Source organism: Oryctolagus cuniculus, chromosome 14, assembly GCF_964237555.1.
Source record: "Oryctolagus cuniculus chromosome 14, mOryCun1.1, whole genome shotgun sequence".
NCBI lineage: Eukaryota > Metazoa > Chordata > Mammalia > Lagomorpha > Leporidae > Oryctolagus > Oryctolagus cuniculus.
In genome coordinates, this window is record NC_091445.1 from 25,370,662 (window position 1) to 25,393,207 (window position 22,546).

Genomic DNA, 22,546 nt, shown 5'->3' on the forward strand with positions numbered 1-22,546 from the left:
GCCTACCTGTGCTAGACTTAGTTTTTCATTTTTCAGTTGGAGATTTACACTAGATCATTCATAAAACTTCTTTGTGGCCGGTGCCGTGGCTCAATAGGCTAATCCTCCGCCTGCAGCGCCAGCACACAGGGTTCTAGTCCCGGTTGCCCCTCTTCCAGGCCAGCTCTCTGCTGTGGCCAGGGAGTGCAGTGGAGGATGGCCCAAGTGCTTGGGCACTGCACCCCATGGGAGACCAGGAGAAGTACCTGGCTCCTGCCATCGGATCAGCATGGTACGCCGGCCGCAGCAGCCATTGGAGGGTGACCCAACGGCAAAGAAAGACCTTTCTCTCTGTCTCTCTGTCTCTCTCTCTCACTGTCCACTCTGCCTGTTAAAAAAAAAAAAAAAACACTTCTCCGTGCTCTAAAATTCTGTGACTATAAATTGCATGCAAATGCTGTCAGATTGGAAAGTTGCTATCACTAGGAGTTGTGTGCACTGGTTCACTCACTTTAAGCAAGCCCTTGTGCTTTGCCAGTCAGTTGCATCATTGAATAATTAGAATTCTTTATAAAAATTATACCCATATCTTTTTAAATGTGTTTAAATACTTGGCTTATAGCCTGTATTCCCACTTATCCTGTAGGTTTGTTTTAATTGACTTTATAACCATAAATCAAAAGCAATAACTGGTACTATTATTCATCCCAAGCTCAAAGTTTTCACCTAACATTTGAAATAATTATTTATTTATTTTATTTGTTTGAAAGAGAGACAGAGACTGATCTCCCATTCATTGGTTCATTCCTCAAATGCCTGCCCGCAACAGTCAGAGCTGGGCCAGACCAAAATCAGGAGCTGGAAACTCAGCACAGGACTCCCACAGGGGTGGCAAGGACCCAGATATTTTAACTATAACCTCCTGCTTCCTAGGGTACACATTAGTGGGAAATTGGAATCAGGAGCCAAGTCAGGGCCCAATCCCAGGCACACTGACACACTGATACGAGATGCAGGTGTCCCACTGCATCAAATGCCTGACCTATAAAACATTTAGAAAACCATCTCTCTTTTTTTAACCTCCTAGAAACCTTTTATTTAAGGTATACAAACTTCATGCATTTCATAAATACAATGTCAGCAACGTAGTGATAGTGATCTTCCCACTGTACCCAGCCTCCCACCCCTATTCCCACCCTTCTTCCTCCTCCCCTTCCTGTTTCCATTCTTATTTTTACTAATATCTATTTTCAATTAACTCTATACACAAAAGATTAACTCTATACTAAGTAAAAATTTCAACAAATATTAGTTAAAAAAAAAAACTGTTCCACAACAGTTTTTTTATTTCTTTTTTGATTGCTTTTATGACCCACTGTTCATTCAGGAGCGTGTTGTAATGTGTTTGCATGTGTTCTAGAGATTCTTGAATTGTTGATTTACAGCTTCATTCCATTGTGGTGAGAGAAGATGCATGGTATGATTTTGATTTTTTTTTTTTAATTTGCCGAGACTTACTTTATGCCCTGGCCAGTGGTCTATCTTAGAGAAAGTTCCATGTACTGCTGAGAAGAATGTGTATTCTGTAACTATAGAATTAAAAGTTCTGTAGATATCTGTTAGGTCCATTTGGCCTGTAGTGTCAATTAACTGCTGTTTCCTTGCTGATTTTCTGTCTGGTTGATTTGTCCAGTGCTGAAAGTGGGGTACTGAAGTCACTCCTTGGTTTTGTATGGTGGTTTATGTCTCCCTTTAGATCCATTATCATTTCTTTTAAATAGCAGGTGCCCTCTAATTAGGTGCATATACATTTATTATAGTCACATCTTCCTGTTGAATTGATTCCTTAATCATTGCATAGTGTCCTTCTTTGTCTTTGATAACCATGTTTCTGTGTGTAGGACATCCTTATGCATCTTTGGTAAGGCTGGATAAGTGGTGACAAATTCTTTCAATTTCTGTTTGCTATGGAAGGTCTTTATTTCACCTTCATTCATAAATGAGAGCTTTGCAGGGCACAGTATTCTGAGTTGACAGATTTTTTTTTTTTGAAGACTTGGAATATATCTCGCCATTCTCTACTACCCTGCAGGGTTTCTGATGAGAAGTCAGCTGTGAGTCTAACTGGTGATCCTCTGAAATAATCTGGCATTCTCTCATGCACATCTTTGAATCTTTTCTTCATGTTTTACTTTGGAGAGTTTGGCTACAATGTGTCACAGTGAAGCTTTTTTCTGGTCATGTCTATTGGGAGTTCTATGTGCTTCCTGTACTTGGACATCCCTCTTTCTTTCTCCAAGTTAGGAAAGTTTTCTGTAATTATTTCACTAAAAAGGCCTTCTAATCCATTCTCTCTTTCCATACCTTCAGGAACTTCTAAGATCCATATGTTGGGTCATTTGATAGTATCCCATAAATCTCCAACACTTTTTTATAGCTTTCTAATTTATTTTTATTTATTTATTTATTTATTTTTTGGCCTGACTGTAAAATTTCCAAAGGTTTGCCTTCTGACTTGAATATTCTTTATTCTGCTTCACCAATTCTGTTGTTAAGGCTTTCCATTTCATTTTTAATTTGTTCTATTGAATTCTTCATTCCCAATGTATATTTTTTTTGACAGGTAGAGTTATAGACAGTGAGAGACAGAGTCTTTCACTCCCCTAATGGCTGCCCTCCTGGTCTCCCATGTGGGTGCAGGGACCCAAGCACCTGGGCCATCCTCCACTGCCCTCCCAGGCCACAGCAGAGGGCTGGGCTGGAAGAGGAGCAACCGGGACTAGTACCTGGGGTGCCGGCGCCGCAGGCGGAGGATTAGCCAAGTGAGCCATGGTGCCGGCTCAATATATTGTTTTGATTTCTCTTTAAAATCTCAGTTTCATGAGAAAAATTTTTTTTCATGTCATGTATTTTTTTTTAGTTCATGGATTTGCTTCTGATTACTTCTAAGTAGTCCTACAATCAATTTTTTGAATTCCATTTCTGGCATTTTTTCAATCTCTTCATTTTCACATTCTGGTTTTGAAGTATTGTTGTGTTCCTTTGGGGGCAGCATGTTGCCTTCCTTGTTTCTTGAATTTCTGAGTTTATTTTTAGGCATTTGTGGAGATACTTACTAGTTTATTTTTTTTCCCTGTGATGGCCTTTAATTTTGGATTATTGCCTCTGTGGATTAGTGGAGGTTGATCTCAGGGAATACCCTGAGGTGTGTGCTGGGTGTGGCCAGGGAGTTCTGCTCAGTGCTTCAGGGTGAGGGCATGGTGAATCTCCTCTTTTTTTTTTTTAAGCAGAAGGGAGGTTTATTCAGCTCTGTTGGCATAGTCTCATGCTTACTCCTCCAAGGGGACCAGTGCCTGGGTCCTAGCCCCAGTGGGTACAATATTCATTCCCACTGCCACAAGAACCACACAAAGGATCCATGAAGTCCTCGGTGTGAGCAGAGATCCTACAGCAGTGAACCTCACCAGGGAACCAGGGAGCGGTGAGCACGTGGAGCCTCCCACAGTGACTGCCCAATGTCCCAGCCACACCCTGCATTCTCTCACACAGCCACAGTGTTTTCACAGTCCCAGCACATAAAGCTCCCACAGCCATAAGCACCCAACTTCTTGTCAATTCTCCCAGCCAGAACTCAGGCGTCTCCTCTCAGCTGGTTGCTGGGTGCATAGACATGAGCCGGGGCAGCTGTTACATATTTCCAAAATGGCACCCGCCCACTCTCAGCTAGTTGCAGGACACCAGTGTCAGGTGGTTGACAGGAGAGAAATATGCCCCCACTTTGTTTTTTCTCTAGGTTGGCAGGTACACTGCCCCCCACGGGGCTCCAAGCCAGAATCACACCAGGCTCTTCCTGCAACTTTATCACCAGTGGCTTGGGCTACTGCAGTCCGGTCTCACCTCACTCTGCAAAGCTGGCGCTGAGGCTCCCGGCTGCTGGGGTCCTAGTTGTGCATGTCCACACCCTCCACATAGATCCAGAGTGTCCCTCTAATTTGTATGGAGTTGTTTCTGCTGTTTTCTCCCTAACTTTTCCCTGAAATGGCACTCTCTTCACGTTTTTTCATACTATCTGCCCCTAGACTAGAGCAGTAAACTCCCTTCCTATCCTGCCATCTAGGTGCCTTTCCAAAACTGATAGCTATAGGGGCTATTCTGTATGCAAACTAGAAGACAGGCATGAAGCTAAATTGTCCTAGTGCCTCTGACTTGCACAATCCAGCCTGATTTTCCATGTAAGGATGGAATAGAAGACTTATCCCACCACAGCTGGCAAAATCTGTGTCTCTCTCAAAGAACTAGAGCTCACATCTATTTCATGGGTTGCTTCGCAAAAACAGCCCACAGTGCCTGACAGGCAGGCTCAGCCCTGGAGACGGAAGTCAGCCAAAGTCTTCCACTGTTCAGCTTTGTATCCTCCCACCTGAATTATAACACTAATAACAAAAATCTATCAGTGTCAAAAGTCTTGCATTCTTTTTCTACAATCTCAGTCATGGAATTTATCATACTCATGTTACAGTTGCAAATCTATTCCTCAATTGCTCCAAGGTATAGACAGCAATTGAATGAAGACTGCCTCCCTCTCTTAACACATATATTTTTAGGTAAGATACCGATTGTGGTGTTTGATGCTTAAGAATGTCAAACACTCATTCACACTCTAGGGAAATATTCAAGGGAAGACAAAGCTATTTTAATGCAAAAAGAAGAAGCTATGAAGATATTTTAACACCAAAATGTCAAACCCAGATTCTCCCCTCTTTTCAATGTGTGAGTGAGGCTTTCCTCATGTTTTCACTTGAATATTCTGGTTTTATTGCCAGAAGGTTGGCAAATAGGTGTATGTCTTTAACAGAGAAAACATTTTTCTCCTGAAATTATGAACTTACAATTCATCCTCTGTCTTTAGGTGGCACTTTTAATAGGAAGGCAAAGAGCTATTCTGATGATGTTTCACTGTTGGGCTGCCCTCCTCTGCTCTTTGTAATTGCCTCTTTCTACTGTTCATTAAAATATATTTACAGTTATATTAAGTTTACATGAAAATAGTAGACACAGCATGAAGCAGTTTTCATTAAGTAGTCATTTTCATTTTGAAGGTTTTTTCCTGTACACACATTCCAGTCTTTTGTGTCTCATTCCAAATTAGCAGCTCACACTGGTTATGTGTCTAGTTAATTATATGCATGTGCATGTAAATTGCATACATTGATGTGAACCTTTTAATATACTGTGGGGTGGTCCCTTTATAGTTAGAGTAGGCCTAGTGCTCAGTTCCAAATTAACATACCTCTGGAGGATGCAAATAAGGACCAGCTGATGGAAAAGCTGCAGCTCCGCTGACCCATGTGGAGAATGCAGCAGTCCCTGCCAGACAGAACCCCTCTTCCCTCCTTTCCAGGGCTTTGAAAGGAAGAGACGGTGAACCACATCTAGGGCCCAAGGGACTGTGAGTGCACCAAGGTGGAGGAAGCATAGCCATGGCATGTGTTGGGGGACTTTAGTTGTGCTTGTAGACTTCATTCGAAGTGTGGTAGTTCTACGTTCCCCAGATTTGGTGGCTGAATATGAACCATCAGTGAGCAGATGCTCATTTGGGCTTTTCAAGGGTCAATAAATGGAAGTGCTGAAAACTTGATCATTTAAACGCAAGATTCTATTACTGGTCTTCATGAAAAAAATAGTAAATTTTTAGGAGACCTTGAAAGTTAAAATATTGTATGTATCTATTTTATGAGTACCCTTCTTTACTCTTTCTTAACACTGAAATTTCTTGTTAAATGATGAGTGGTTAGCTATTGAGAGCTCCACTATTTTAAATCATGATTTTTGTTTATATAAGTTGTTTTCATCATTTGGGAGAATTCTGGAATACTGTCTTTTTTCAAATGTTCAGTTGAAGGCTGTGTGCATTTTATTCCACTGACCACAGACACAGGGCACACTGACCACTAACACAGACACAGTATAGAATCGCAAACCCCAAGATCTTGTGTTCAAATTTTTGCATGATGAAAGGTGACTAGGGTGGTCTTCTTACATGGCATGACTGCTTTAACCACAGCTAAAGTTGTAAGTTTTTGTCATTAAATTGTATTTTTAAAATATTTTCCATGACACTTATGACCAAGTAATCTTGACAAATCAGAGATTGTCTGATGTGTTTTGCAAAGAAGATTCCTGGCTTGGCAGAGGAGGCTCTTTCCAGCTGTTCGGACATGGAGTTGTTCTCAGCTAAACCTGTGGTGCTTTGCCATTCTAGGAAGCATTCTCTTAAATCCCTTTCAATGGTGGTGTGTATTTATTAACCACCTGCTGTGTCTTTTTAAATGTCACTATCTCCACAGAGTTACACAAAGAAAAGTAGCTAAAACACACACATACAGACACACACACACAGGGAGAGGGAGAGGGAAGGCCTCCATGCGAGGCATTCTGCTTGGTTGCTCATGTAAATGGCTGGTTAGTTTTCTTCAGGGTGATGTAGGGGTTTGTTTGATAGGTCTGGAGCTTTGTTGCCTCCCTCATGGTGATATAGACCGTGGGTGAGAACAGCATTTGCATATATGCTGCTTCTGTTCCTCCTTTCCATATCTTAGCTACTTGTCATCTACTCACTACACAGCAAGTCACCATGTACCTTCTGCCATAGGAAATTTCTCAAGTTAAGCTATATAGTATACTTGTCAGTATAAATAAAAATAGTACTGTCTCTACAATCTACATTTCCCTTGTTCTCAGCACTCTAAAATGTGCCTTTGACACAGTTTAGACATAAATTTCTGCTGTATAAATCACATCAATTTCCTTTTATGCACTTTGCTATTGTAATAGAATTGGGTTATATTGCACATTGAGATAATATAACAGGTCAGTTTTTAAAAATATAGTTGGTATCTGGTTCCGACTTCCAGTCACTAATGATTATGTTTCTTGGTTAGCAATTTTTAGGTGCTGGATTAGGGAGATGTTGATAGGAGTGCCTTAGCAACAGCCAGATTCGTAGTGACTAATGTCAACTGTAATAAAACAGAATGCCATGGTTGTAACTGTTTTGACAGTTTCAGCAGAGACAAACACTACATAATGTTGGACGTTATTCTCCACTCAGAAGACTGGTATCTGTTTTATACAGAGCAGTAGTGTGAGAGAAACTTCAAATGTCTTATGGAAAAATGGAATTAAAGGATGTATATTTTGGTTCAAAAAAAATGAAATCCATGCAAGCTTTCGCTCTCTCCATAATACATCTTTCCCATGACATTTTTTTTTTGAAAGGCAGAGAAACAGAGAGAGCTCCAATTCACTGTTTTTTTTTTCTTTTTGTTTCTTTTTTATTTATTTATTTATTTTATTTTGACAGGCAGAGCGGACAGTGAGAGAGAGAGACAGAGAGAAAGGTCTTCCTTTTGCCGTTGGTTCACCCTCCAATGGCCACTGCGGCCAGCGCGCTGCGGCCGGCGCACCGTGCTGATCCGATGGCAGGAGCCAGGTGCTTCTCCTGGTCTCCCATGGGGTGCAGGGCCCAAGGACTTGGGCCATCCTCCACTGCCTTCCCAGGCCACAGCAGAGAGCTGGCCTGGAAGAGGGGCAACCGGGACAGAATCCGGCGCCCCGACCGGGACTAGAACCTGGTGTGCCGGTGCCGCAAGGGGGAAGATTAGCCTAGTGAGGCGCGGCGCCGGCCTCCAATTCACTGTTTCACTCCCCAAAAGCCCACAATGGCCAGGGCTGGATCAGGCCGAAGCTGGGTCTTCCACATGAGCGACAGGAACCCAGTTACTTGCATTATCACCTGCTGCCTCCTAGGGTGCACGTCAGCAGGAACCTGGAATCAGGAACACAACTCCTTATTGATAGAGCCCAGGTATTCCAGTATGGGACGTGAGCATCTTAACCAATAGGCCAGTGCCCCTGCATCCCCACAGCACTGTTTTTAGCTTAGAGCCGGGGTTTTGAAATCAGAACATTTTGGTTTAAATCTCTTATCTTCTTATTAATTGTAGTGAAGATTGGTCAACTGATTCGGCCAGTATTGACCTGTTTCCTCATTATCCAGCCTCATTGGCCCATTATGCAGATTAAGTGATGTGATGGACATAATGTACTTGGTGTAATACATGTCACAAAGAACTGGTAGCTCTTATTCGTTTGCTAATTAAGTATTTGTTGTCCATCCACTGTATACTAAACACTATGAATTGCATGTGGACAAAACACACACCCTTTGCTCTTGTGGACTTTCTAACCTCTCCCATCTCCTTGGAGTGAGGAAGAGAGGGGGTCATTAGCTATGGTGTTGTTTATCAGGCTGGTACCTGGTAATCACTGTTAGCATTTAGCTTTCCCACTGGGTGTCTTTCATATCATTATGTGAGTAGATGTCCGTTGCATTGACGTTCTCATAGGATTTTTGAATTGGGAAACATATCTTGTAAATTTATAGAACAGTTAATGGTGATCGAACACCTGACTCATACTGAATGCAATTTTGAAAGGTAAGCACATTCCACCCAGTGCCATTGATTTTATGTTTGTTTCTCTAAGAAACTCTCTCACTCTAATTTTCCTGGCTGAGGTTCTGGAAGATTCTTCACTGCATTAATATTGGAACATATAGCCATACAGACTTAACATGAGGGCATGACAATTTTATTTATCTTTTAATTGTGTGAGCTCAAAGAAGTAATGAGTTATTGGTTCTGATCTTCTCTGAGTAACCTTGGGTTTTAAATAGCCTTTAACAAATACAACTAGAGATTACTTTTAACAGTCACTCATGCTTCATTTGGATAATTCAAAACGACAGGCCAGCACTTTTCAGCACTTGGCACAGTCAGAAAATATTCACGCCATCCAAATGGTTTCCCTCTGGATTGGGAGTGAGAGGCATTCTATAGGAAAGGTCCCGGAATCTATAGTATCTTATTTTGAAATGTTAATTTTCACCATTTCTACTAGGAACACTAAGAAGCCACAAGAGAGCTATGTGAATCTTTTCACAGTTTAATTGGCTTAATCTGGACAAACCTTTAAGAGAAGCTGCTGCAATGATAAGAATAAGAAACCAGGTTGATGAAGCCTGAAATTACGGCAGCAGTGGTCAAGGGTTACATCACTCCCTAGCGTTAAATCTCTTCTCTCCAGTAAGAAGAGTAAAACATCTCCTTCTGTTTTCACAGGACCCTTTTGGAAAGCCAGAATATGTAATAGCATCATTCTCCTGCTGGTCATTTTATATGGGGAAATGTGTTGCAGTTTTCATGGGACTGTAAACATGAAGGGGCTTTATCCAAATGCTCTTTGCACTCAGTTGCATGACCCATTTCTCTCTCGTCTTTACGTGGTCCTCTCACTCATGAGTTTGAGGAATAGTGATAATATCCTGGTATCCTCTAGTGAGTCATTTTACTCAATTTTGAATTTAATATATTTTTTTAAATTATAAAAGAGTTTTAAAAAGCAAACCAAGGTTTGCTTTGGTTTCTTTTTTTTTTTTTTTTTACAAAGACCATGACTGATGTGTCATTTTTTGCTGGATTTCTTTTTTTATCTATTTGAAATGCAGACAGACATGGAGAGAGGGGGGGGGGGGGGAGAGGTCTTCCATCTACTGGTTTACTTCCCAAATGCCCACAAAAGCCAGGGCTGGGCCAGGGCAAAACCTGGAGCCTCATATTCAATCCAGGTCTCCAATGTAGGTGGAAGGGACCCAATTTCTTGAGCCATTACCTGCTGCTTCCCAGGGAACACTTGGCCAAAAGCTGGAATTAGAAATTGAGCTGGTTCTCAAAGCCATCTACTCCAGCATGAGATGCAGGCATCTCAAGCAGACTCTTAACCATTGCCCCAGACACCCACCCCCACAACCCAAAGTTTCTTATGCAGCTATTATTTTATCAGATTTGATAAGAGAATCAAATATAAAGTGATTATCCCTTTGTGAATAAGTCAGAAGGACTTCTTACTTCATCTAGATAATATTAGAACTGCATGCACAAATTACCCTTAGTTCAGATATAATAGTAGTAATCAAAGCTTGTCTTCACATAATATTCTCTGCCCATAAATCAATTTCATGAATTGAGAAAGATGGGAGTGTGACAGCTAGAGCTTTGAATCGTGGTTTGGTTGTGGAACATTTGGAAGTTATTTAAACTCTCTGGGCTTATTCAGCTTTCAAGTTGAACTTATTTTCAGTGTTTTTTCCTTTTCTGTACATTTATTTGAGAGGCAGAGAGACAGAGCTCTCATCTGCTGCTTCACTCCCCAAATGCCCACAAAACCTGAGTCTGGGCCAGGCTGAAGCCAAGAATCAGAAAGTCACTCCAGGTCTCTCACATGAGTGGTAGGGACTCAACTATGTGGGCCAGGGTACACATCAGCAGAGGTTGAAATCAGAAGTGGAGCCGGGACTCAAACCCAGGCACTCGGAAGTGGGCTGTGATATGGGATGCAGGCACCACAGGCAGCATCTGAAACCACTAAGATCAATGCCTGTCCCTATGGTGTTGTTATGACAGTGACTATAAGTTGGTTTGTGCAAAATATTGGGGAAATAATAAGAATAATAAATCTATATTTATTTATACTTTAGTTAAAATGTTATAAAAGATTTATTTATTTATTTGATAGGCACAGTGCCAGAGAGGGAAGAGGGGAGAGAGAGAGAGACAAACAGACAGACACCCATCGATTTACTCCCTAAATGGCTGCAACCATTAGGGCTGGTCCAGGCCAAAACCAGGAGCCGAGAACCCATCCAGGTCTTCCACATAAGTGGCAGTTGGGCCATCCTCTATTGCTTTCTCAGGTGCCTTAGTGGGGAGGTGGATTGGAAGTGGAGCAGCTGGCACTAGAACTGGCACTCTCATATGGGAAGCCAGTGTAAAGGCAGCTTAATCACCTACACCACAAGTCTGGCCCCATAAATTTTTTTATCTAAATTTTTGATAAATATTTTTACTCTTTACTCTGTAGTACAATTTAAGCTAATTCAGTTTGGAAGTTTAAAAAACTTCTATGAATGGAAAGTTTAAAAAACTCACTTACTGGTGAAATTAACCGAACATTTGTGGAGTATTGTTACCAGGAAGGGTGCAGGTACTGGGAGGACAGGGTGACAGACATGACTGCAAATCTCCAAGCAGTCTGGCAGGAAAGAGAGATGCATAAGCTGTTGTGTGGGGCCACTGCTAGGGTTAAAGGAGAGATGTTGAATGGCTGGGGATCAGAGAATGCTCCCTGATTGAGAAAACTTACACTGAATCTTAAAGGAAATGGTGAGGAAGAGTTTCATGCAGAGAGCTAGGAAAGGTTAGTCTGGGCAAAGAAAACAGAGAAGAAAGAGATTGGAAACTGGCAGCAACTTGGGATGACTGAGGGGTTTTGTCTGGAAATAGAACAGGGTCCCAGATCATAAAAGGCCTTAAGTGTTACACTGCAATGTTTGGGTTTTATTTTCATGTTATTTTTGGGAAGCATTGGAAAGATTTTGAGCCAGCAAGTGACATAATCAAATGCGTAGCTTAGAAAAATTTACTAAACCAGTTGTTTTCTCTGTTATATTTCTTTTTTTTTTTTTTTTTTTTTTTTGACAGGCAGAGTGGATAGTGAGAGAGAGAGACAGACAGAGAGAAAGGTCTTCTTTTTGCCGTTGGTTCACCCTCCAATGGCCGCCGCGGCCGGCGCATCGCGCTGATCCGAAGGCAGGAGCCAGGTGCTTCTCCTGGTCTCCCAAGGGGTGCAGGGCCCAAGCACTTGGGCCATCCTCCACTGCCTTCCCAGGCCACAGCTGAGAGCTGGCCTGGAAGAGGGGCAACCGGGACAGAATCCGGCGCCCCGACTGGAACTAGAACCCGTTGTGCCGGCGCCGCAAGGCGGAGGATTAGCCTAGTGAGCCGCGGCGCCGGCCACTCTGTTATATTTCAATCGGGTCCTATCTAGTCAGACATTAAAAATCAACTTCCATATCAGAGGAACAAAATTATCTTGTTTAACCTAAGACTGTCATCGTGTTGATGTGAAGCACTTGGATATTTATGATCTTTGTTGAAAGCTATGAAAATTGCCACCCAGATCTTCAAATTTTAGTAGCTCACAGCAGTGAGAGAGAAAGTTCATCACATCTGACAGTCTCATTTCTTTAACGATGATAGTACAAGGCCAAGAAGAAAAATCTTTGCTTTTGGGCACTGTCCAGCACTCTGAGCTTTTTAACACACTTGGCACAAGGATGTCACAGACATTTGCTCCAACATACAGTTCTCACATGGTAATGATCCTTCATCGTAAGGACATTGTGTTTGACAGTGAACAGTAAAAAACCACTGGTTGATGTGTTTTACATTACACATTACACAGTCTCTTTCTGCAGCCTGATTTATGGAAACAAGAACATTTGCTGAGCATAACCTCATCGGAGCCTCCTGGCTCCTGGTCCTCACCTTAATTCAGACAGAAACACTGTCATCTGCACTTACTGTCTGTTCTCCAACCACATTTCTGGCTATAAGCAGGAAGCATTGTAGGAGTCCCTGCCTCTGAGTAGCAAGGAACTTGTTACCCATGTTTTTTTGTATCTAAGACCTGGATGCTTTCCTGGTTTCCGGAGTCCATGTCTAACCTGGTTAGGAAGCCACTACCGTCTGCCTTCACTTCCTTGGGCAGTGCACATTTTTTTTCCTTGTGTGAGCCCACCTCTTGCCCAGGAAACTGGGTGTGCTCTTGTGCTTGGTAGTCTTTCAGCCTTTCAAAGCTGCCAAAATTCAACTCTGACCTTGTTTGGCCCCAATTTTCTATAATACAAAAATGCAAAAGCAACATAAAAAAGGTAATCTAACAATATATTGAACCAATCCATTTGTCTAATGAAACAAACCAAGCAATCTAGTGTAAGGAGAAAGTGTGGTTTGGAGTGAGGCAACTTAACATTTATTAGATTGGATTTACCAGATGTCCTAGTTATTGTACTGGGTGCCTTGCATACAACACCACAGCTGCCCTGTCAGAGATTGTCACGCATGAATTGGGTCTTCAGGAGCTTGTAAACATGCCTGATGTATACAGGTATCAACGGTAGTTCTGGATTTCAACTCCAATATTTCCCCCCCAAAGATGATTGATTGAATGATTGATTGATTTGAAAGATGCACACACACAGAGGGAGAGAGATATCAATCTTCCATCCTCTGGTCCACTCTCCAGATGGCAACATAACCAGGTCTGGGCCAGGCTAAAGCCAGCAGTCTGGAAGTCCATCAGGGTCTACCATGTGGGTGGCAGGGGCCCAAGTAATTGGGCCACCTTCCAGTGCTTTCCCAGGGTTATTAGCAGGGAGCTGGTTCAGAAGCAGAGTAGCTAGGACTCAGACGGATGCTCCCATACAGGATACTTAGCGACACAAGTGGTGGCTTAGCCCACTACACTACAGCGCCAGTCCCTCCAGGAACTTTTTGACACATCTTCACATTGTTCACGATACTGAACGTAGGCTCTATTTGTTGCTCTGGCCAGCAATTGGTTGCCAACACTTATCCACAAGGGGAAAATATGTGTGATAGTTCTTCAGGTCCACTTCCCCAGATCTCCACTGCACGAGGTAGGGTTTGTATGGCCTCTCCAATGCTTGCTTGGCTACCTGATTACATAGACTTCATCCCGCACAGACATATCAAGATGTGAATGGGATCATGTCTCATCAGGCCACAGATAAACAAAAATGCCTCTCCTTGTCCATGTGCTTTTTTTCCCACATAGAAATTATTTTCCTTGGCTTTTATTAGGATCTTAAAACTGCTATGTCTGCGTTAATGATATTTCATTATGCATGGCTTTCAAATGACTGCCCCACCCAATGTGAGCAATGTATGCATTTCACTACTTGAATCCTCAAGATAACTTTTTTTTCTCTTTTCAGGTTCTGTGATGAAGGAACCTGTACAGATAAAGCCAACATTCTGTATGCCTGGGCAAGAAACGCGCCCCCTACCAGGCTCCCCAAAGGTATGTCAGAGACTGCAGGACCCTAAGTTAAGCTGCTAGATTTCTGTCTCCCAAATGCTCTTCATTGTCGTCCTCCCCAGCTGTGGCTGATGATGTTGATTTTCACACTTCTAAGGGCCTGCATCACCTAGGTTGTGTTGAAAGGGTCTCATTCAAGTAGTTACCTTCTCTCAGTCTCCTTCTGGTGAGTAGTTTGCCCTCACAACAGCTTCGATTGAATCAGACAATAACCAAGTACACCTGAAGCCACCTTTGGCCTAAGGCACATTGGCTCTTGACAGCAGGAATGTTTCAGGAGCCCAGAGAGCTCAGAATAAATTGCTGTTTCAGCAAACAGGTTTTTTGTTCTGTTTTGTTTTTCTAAGAGTCGTGGAACCTAGGTATTTAATGTAATGCCAAACCTCGGCTGGCTTTCTTACTGTACCTCTAAACCAATCCTCACTTCCAATGTGTGAGTGAATTACCAGCTTCCCTTTTGGTGCCTTTCTGTTAGTTTCTTCTGTTAAAGGGATTGTGTGGTTCCATTCCACAGCAGGGCTTCCACGGTTTGTGAAGGATCTCACCAAGGGCTCACTACATTAAGCGAGTGTAACTGATTTTCCTCCGAGTTCCCGCTCTGGTTTACTGGGAGCTGCTACCAATCAAGTTAGAAAACTTAATAGGGAGACCCATTATTGGTTGGTTAATTTTTTAAAAAAGACTTTTGTTTATTTGAGAGGCAGAATTACAGAGAGAGGGAGAGACAGAGAGAAAGGTCTTCCATCCACTGGTTCACTCCCCAAATGGCTGCAATGGCCAGAGCTGAGCCCATCAGGAGCCAGGAGTTTCTTCTGGGTCTCCCATGCAGGTGCAAGGGCCCAAGCACTTGGGCCACCTTTCACTGCTTTTCCAGGCCATTAGTAGGAAGCTGGATTAGAAGAGGAGCAGCCAGGACACTAACTGGTGCCCATTGGGGATGCCAGCACTGCAGATGGAGGCTTAGCCTACTATACCACAGCGCCAACCCTGGTTGGTTAATAGTTTTAAGATCTATTTATGGAGCATATAGAAATACAGTTTTCCCTGTCTGTTATTTTCTGTGTTTCCCTCCCTTCTTTTTTTTTAAGGTCACTGGAAAACTCTATTAACAGTAAGACCATTATAAACACTGCCAATTTCAAAGCTTCAGTGACATACTGGGCATTGTAATCTCATTACTACCTAGTTTTCTCAGTGATATTTTTGGTTTTTTATTTTATTTTTTGGTTTTCTTTTTTTAAAGATTTATTTATTTGACGTGAAAGAGTTTCAAAGACAGGGAGAGACAGAGAGAGAGATTGAGAGATCTTCCAATCCACTGGTTCACTCCCCAAATGGCTGCAATGGCCAGGGCTGGGCCAGGCTAAAGCCAGGAGCCAAGAACTTCATGGGCCTCCAATGTGGATGGCAGGGGCTCAAGCACTTGGGCCATCCTCCATTGCTTTTCCCAGGCTATTAACAAGGAGCTGGATCGGAAATGGAGCAGATGGGATATGAACCAGAGCCCATATAGGATGCTGGAGTCATAGGTGGCAGCTTTACCCACTATACCACAAAGCTGGCCCCTCAGTAACACTTTTGTAGACAATGGTTTTCACATGGAAAGTAAATCAATTCTGAAATGCACCTAAGAAATCCATTTCTTATATTTACTCAGAAAATACAATGAATATGAATATGCACAAAATAGAACAGTGGAGTGGGCTTATATACTTGCATGTCTGTTAAATAATCAGCAGAAACAGGATTTTATTTTCTTTTGTTCTGTTTCTTTCAAAATGAGTGAGTTGTCCTCTTAAAGTGTAAGTGATTGCTTTGGCTCTGAAGTGGGATCTATGAATAGAATTCTATCATATCTTGGGAAGAAATGACATTATATTTGTGCTATTTTATTTCCCTTCAGATTTCATAGATCAGCAACCCAAGATTAGCTCTATTTGAGACTTCCATTTTAAAATATTAATTTATTTTCTCCTGTAAATCTTTAGGTGTTGGATTCAGGGTTGGAGGAGAGACTGGAAGTAAATACTTTGTCCTACAAGTACACTATGGGGACATCAGTGCTTTCAGAGGTAAGTTTTGAAATGCGGGAACTAAGCACAGTTTTCAATACTAAATTGTTTAAAATAGATGCACTATTAACTGCATAATAAAATGAAGAATTGCTCATACCCTCTGCCCAGTAAGGAGCAAGAGCCGTCGTTTCCTTCCTTTGGAACTGTTGGAGGGTGACTTTTATCATAAGTTATTTCTTTTATGCACATATGCTTCCTTCTGTGTTTTCTCTATGCTTAGCTTAGATGATGCTTTTGCTTTCCATCTCATTATCTTATCCACCTGCTCCTGCTCCTGTTAGGATGCTGGTCTTCCCAAGCAGTACTGCAGAAAGGTAGAATGAACTGGTGGTTTATTAACGTGACTGTGAGAGGCCACTGGGAGGGTGTGTGGCTTTTGCCTACCAAGCAGGTTCTCAGACACCCAGGCTCACCTGCAATGCACACTCGCCCCTTCATGAGCTCATCCACAGTCCACAGCACTTAGACATAGACCCCACCTACCCCTAATGCTGCTCAGGGCTCCCCTAGACACCTGAGGCTCTACTGCAATTACTATGCACTTCATTTAAATGCCCTTTTGCTTATTATAGACTCATTGATGGGAGGAATGGGCCCTGTTCCCAAGGCAACCAAGACCAGCGCTTGTTACTCCTTCTGCTGCATTGAGTCAAATTCTACCTGGATTCTGGGTTCACACGCTTGTGTTCTCAGGACTACAAATCTTAAACAGACTTCTCTTGCTGACTTATCTACATTCCCTAGATTCTTTAATTAAAAATTTTAAATTATTATTTATTTGAGAAGGAGAGAGAGAGAGATGAGGGAGGGAGGGGGGCGCTTTCATCCTCTGGTTCACTTCCTTCATGCCTGCAACAGCTAGGAGCCCTGATCTCAATCCAGGTCTCACTGCGAGGGTGGCAGAAACCCAGCTACTTGAACCATCACTGCTGCTTTCTAGAAGCTGCATTGGCAGGAAGCTACAGTCAGGAGCGGGGATGGATCTCAAAGCCAGACTTCTGATGAGGTTCTCAGGCATCTTCCCCACCAGCTTCACTGCCTGCCCCTCGGATGTAGACTGTATTTCTAGAACTAATGCAATACACCTGCCTGTCCACACGCATTTGGTTTTTATCTGGCAATGAAGTCTGGAAGGCAGTGTCTGTCTGCCTTTGAAGTACCCTGTGGAGCCTCTACTCAGAGAGCCCCATGTGGTGGGAGGGACCATAAATTTTCAGCATGCACAACAGGGACAATAAGCGCTGCTGCTTCTGGAAAGCAGCGTTGGAAAGAATAATTATACATTAGTCCCAACGTCAGCCACATTTGCAGCAAAACAAGCATCTGTGGACCAGCCTGGGAACATAACTGCTAAATAAAACTCATTTTTACATTAAAAATATGCTTTGAGTTGTACACAAATAGCTTTCCATTTTTGGAACAGAACCTAATCTTAAACTGTTAACTCTCTGTTGTGCTGAGATAAGGTTTTGTTGAAAACAAAGGAATAAATAACGTTCGTGTTTGAGGAGCAAAAATGGGACTTATCAGCTCTGTAAGTTGACCATGTTGGTATCAGTGGAGCGGGCAAGATTCTAAGACTGCTGACTTCCAAGTCGTGGACAAGACCGTGACTTTTTCACAATGGCCCTTCCCTGGGAACTGTGACTAGAGTAGCTTATCACACCCCCACACACACTCCCCAAAACCTTAATCTCTGTCCTTCTGTAGCACACTGGGTTTTCACCTCTCAACCAGATTCCTCTCAGCTTTGTAGTACTAGCAGTTACTGCATTGATGCTGAGGAGAAATTGGATGATACATACAGGTTTTTGAAATCTATGACTAGTTGTGGGGAGCAGGGCCCGTCTCCCGCAACATGGCGGGGTGCCCAGGAGACAAATAAGTACTGAGACTGTGGACTGAAACTAACTCTATGCGTCTGATCTCCCACCATATGGCCTGAGAGGGAGTAAACAAATCTTACACAGCTGCTTCGTCAATTAGCTGATTCCTGATCCAACTTCTGATTGGAAGAAAGCAACGTGCTCAGCACGTGGGCAGCGGAATACGGATTGGTGGGAGAGGACTATAAAAGGGGGAGAGAGACAACATGCGGGGCCCCCTGAGAGAGTCGGTGGGAGAGCTCGATGGTATCGCTCCTCCTCGGAGGCGGGGGGGGGGGGGGGGGGGGGGGCGGCAGCAAATCCGGGAAGGACCGGGGAAAGAAAACGGCATCCGGTGTCATTCCTCCACAAGTGGGGGAGCAACAGTAGTAATTAAATTAATTTCTTACTGAAGAGTGATTCTAATTTAGGAGTCGTTTTTGAAGTTCTGATACTTTGAGGTATAAACTTACAATTATTCTTTACTGTTAGAAGCAGATAAGAAACTTTATGTATTCATATTTTATTTTCTCTAAGAGTGTTTTTCTAAAAGGAAGTATATATGAGGTAGACTACTGGTGCCAAAATTCATAAGACTTACTAGACTATAATAAAAATATTAACAAAAAATTTTAATCATGTAATTCATTCCATACTATTGGATACTGTCTTGTCACCTAAGCTATACATGACTTAGAATAGTAAATAAAGACATGGGAAAATATCAAATCTCACTAATGTGAAGCAGTAGCATTTTACATTTATTAAGTAGCTCAGTGGAGCCTGAATCACAACACCCAGGACTGCCAGGGTTTGGGTGAATCTGGTACAATTTGAGACACTTTATTAATTACCATGATATTTTGAAAAGCAATTTCATCATTTCATGTACATTTATTATAAAGTACTGCAATATTACTCAAGGCTTTTTTTTAGAAGATTTATTTTATTTATTTGAAAGGCAGAGTTATGGGGGCCGGGGGGAGAGGTCTTTTGATTCACTCCCCAGATGGCCACAATGGCTGGAGCTAGGCTAGGCCAGGCCGAAGCCAGGAGACAGGAGCTTCTTCCTTTCCCAGGTGCATTAGCAGGGAGCTGGATCAGAAGTGGAGTAACCTGGCTGAACTGGAGCCCATATGTAATGCCTGCACTGTAGACAGAGATTTAACCTTCTATGCCAGGGCTGACGCCGTGGCGCAGTGGGTTAATCCTCCGCCTGCAGCGCCAGCATCCCATATGGGCGCCAGATCTAGTCCCAGCTGCTCCTCTTCCAATCTAGCTCTCTGCTGTGGCCTGGGAAAGCAGTAGAAGATGACCCAAGTGCTTGGGCCCCTGCACCCACGTGGGAGACAAGGGAGAAGCATCTGGCTCCTGGCTTCGGATCAACGCAGCTCAGGCTGTTGCAGCCATTTGGGGAGTGAACCAGCAGAAGGAAGACCTTTCTCTCTGTCTCTATCTCTCAAATAAATAATAAAATCTTAAAAAAAAAAAACCTTCTATGCCACAGTGCTGGCCCCTAGGCTGTTATTATATAGAATTTTTTTTTCTAAAAATGAGCTTCCTACCCACAGTTATTTGTGCATCATTAAGTATTAATGTAAAACACTGGAAGGCTAACAGATGGCCCTTATTAGGGGACTGGGTAAATAAATGGCATATCAACAAAAATAGCAGATAGTAAAAATTAATACAAAAAGTTTAAAAATGCTTGCTTGTATGTTTATAAACATTGTAAGGAACAAGGAAAACAGGAAAGGGCCAATGAACAAGGAAGATAGGATTGTGTGGTATTTTCCCTATTAAAATGTTCTGACATTGTCTTGGTCATTATCCTTTTAAATCCCAGACACAGAGATGCCCTGTTATCTCCTTCAGGAACTGTCGGTTTAAGTGAGGAGCTAATGGGAATCCCTGTGTGCCTGACTACAGGGGTGATTTAGGCTTCAACAGATTCTATGCTGTGAGCTCATCCTTATCGCTAGATGCATCCAGAAGTAGAAAATAAGTGTATCATCAGATCTTGTAATTCTTTTTTTAAAAGTATTTATTTACTTGTTTGAGAGGTATAGTTAAAGGCAGAGAGAGGGAGAGACAGAGAAATCTTCCATCACTGGTTCACTCCCCAAATGGCCACAATGGCTGGAGTTGGGCCAATCCGAAGCCAGAAGTCAGGAACCAGGAGCCATGAGCGTCTTCTGAGTCTCTCACATGAGTGCAGGGGCCCAAGCACTTGGGCCATCTTCTGCTTTCCCAGGTATGTTAGTAGGGAGCTGGATTGGAAGAGGAGAGGCTGGGACTTGAACTGGTGCTGATGTAGGATACCGGTGCTGCAGGTGGAGACTTAGCCCACTATACCTCAGCATTGGCCCAGATATTGTAATTATTAAAAAATTTATAAAATATATATCTATATACATGTATATACTACACATATGAAGGGCATACAAATGTAATTGCATGGATTTCAAAATGTCTTTCATTAAAATAAGCTTATCTTTTAATTCCATTTTCTTTAAGCTTTTGGAAGTACCCTCATATGTATACACACACACAAATCTGAACATACAACTATAATTATATCACTGTTTTTGATACCATTGTCAGTGAAGATTTGTGCTTTTAAAACTATTGATAATAATTTTAAGTATATAAACTGTAATCAGTAGCAGAGTGACACTACTAGGGAGTCACTGTATTCCACTGAGAAGTGGGAGGACATTTGACCTAAGGGCTCAAAAAGAGTTCCATTGGGGAAGATTTTAGAGTAGTGAGAAGCAGAGGACTTCTCTTTAACAGAGTACCCACAGTAAAGGTAAAATATCTCCTGCAGCTTACGAGAGCCTATCCTGAAGCAGCTGGGTGTGTCTTGGCCTATGATCTCTATTAGCAGAGCAAGATTGACTGTGAACTTCGTGGGATTGCACAAAATGTTTGTTTTATTTTGCGTGTTTGTTTTGGAAATTGCATGGGCTATAAAGCTGTAAGAGCATCATTTAGCAATAGACAGCTTTATCAAAGGCAGTGTCTGTCACAGTGCCAGATCTGGGCTGGTGCTGGCCATCCTGACCTCCCCACCCACAGGAGGTTAGTGTGTTCTAGTAGGAGAGATGAGCCAAGAGGGGTTCTTGGACAACCATAGGAATGAGGGTGGACATAGAGGTTGCAGAGAGGTAGACACAGACAGGTCTACCTGGAAGAGGAGGTGGGAAAGGCTTCTTAGAAGATGGAACCAGAGCAAGGTTTCTGAAGCATGATCAGGGACTCCCAGGGAGGCAGGAGCAGGGGGAAAGCACATTCTAATGGAGGTAGAAGTATGCGCTGAGACACGGGAGTGATACAACCTCAGATAACACAAGAATTCTTGGCAACTTGGCATCACTGAAGTGAAATCTAAGAAAGGCAAAGGCAGATACCAGCCCCTAACTATCCTCGTCAGTGCTTTGTTCTGAAAACACTTGGCGTGCTCTCGGGCAGAGCAGTAAGCTGGTGGGATGTTTGTGTGCTGATACCCTTCGACCTGGTCTTGAGTGCAGGTAAAAGCTACCAGGATGGGGTCTACAGGTGGCCAGAGGGAGTCCACTTGGAGCTTAGAAAGGATTCCATGTAGGAGTCTTGTGGTGAAGGCTGATGACCAGATTCCCAAGTCCAGGCAGTTTGGCAATGGCACAATGCCAGTTTGGTTACCCTCCCTTTACCCTTCTCATCTGTCACATGGATTCAAACGGTTCATGTAAAGGCACCTGACGAGAACCCAATAAAAGTTGAGTTATTATCCTTACAGTCCCTATAAAAGGATAAATGCCCCAAACACAACCTTTTTTCATAGTTGCCCATAATATAATGAGGATGATGGTTATTTTTCAAGATGTCGTACTTTCTCATTGTTTAGACACAGAACTATGTTTGCATCTGTCTCCTTCCCAGAAGTTGCCTAATTGCACCATATTTCCTGTTCCCCACAGCAATTTTTTTGCTAATCATGGTTGAGCTATGTAAAGATAAACTTTCAAGACTGAGTCCCTGCCCTTCAGGAAGTTAGAATATGAGGGGACTTCAAAATGTTTATGGAAAATGGAATTAAAAGATAAATTTATGTTGGTGCAAAATGCATAGGAGTAGTGGAGACTGGGGATTTCCTCTGGCTCTCTGCCCTCTTTGTTCAGCCAAGTTTTTCCAGCAAAGTCTCCTGAGATTTTTGCAGAATGTGTCCACTGCTGCTCTTAGGGAAACTGCCCTCTCATTTCTAGAACTTCTGGCATTGACTTACTGGTCAGCAACAATAATTCATTTTTGAAATCGGAAATCCTGTGCACTCACCAGTATAGCTGGAACTGATATTCTTAGAATGAGGGTCAGGCTCTCTTCCCCAGGGTATAGGCTTGGTTTCTTTGGGCTGGCAAAATCTCCAAGCTATGTTCCACTTCCTGTTGCTAGATTCTTGGTACACAGAGGAGAATGATCAGATAATATCAGTGACACACACACACACACACACACACAGAGCCAGGCCATGCTTCCACACCTTCATCACAGCCCTCAAAGAACACCTGCATTTTATACATTTTACTATGCTCCTGGGAGTATAGCCAAAAGATACATTTTCCT

At 42.6% G+C, this 22,546-nt stretch overlaps 1 protein-coding gene across 6 annotated transcripts in view; it reads left to right on the forward strand.

The window, feature by feature from the left end:
• Nucleotides 1-22,546, forward strand: part of PAM (peptidylglycine alpha-amidating monooxygenase) — a 338,531-nt gene that overhangs the window by 203,663 nt on the left and 112,322 nt on the right. For all 6 annotated transcript variants that reach the window (XM_051853947.2, XM_051853946.2, XM_051853949.2 and 3 more), the window contains 2 exons: nt 13,898-13,983; nt 15,990-16,073. In XM_051853947.2, coding sequence (XP_051709907.1) covers nt 13,898-13,983; nt 15,990-16,073 — 170 coding nt within the window. The remainder of the gene's footprint in view (nt 1-13,897; nt 13,984-15,989; nt 16,074-22,546) is intronic.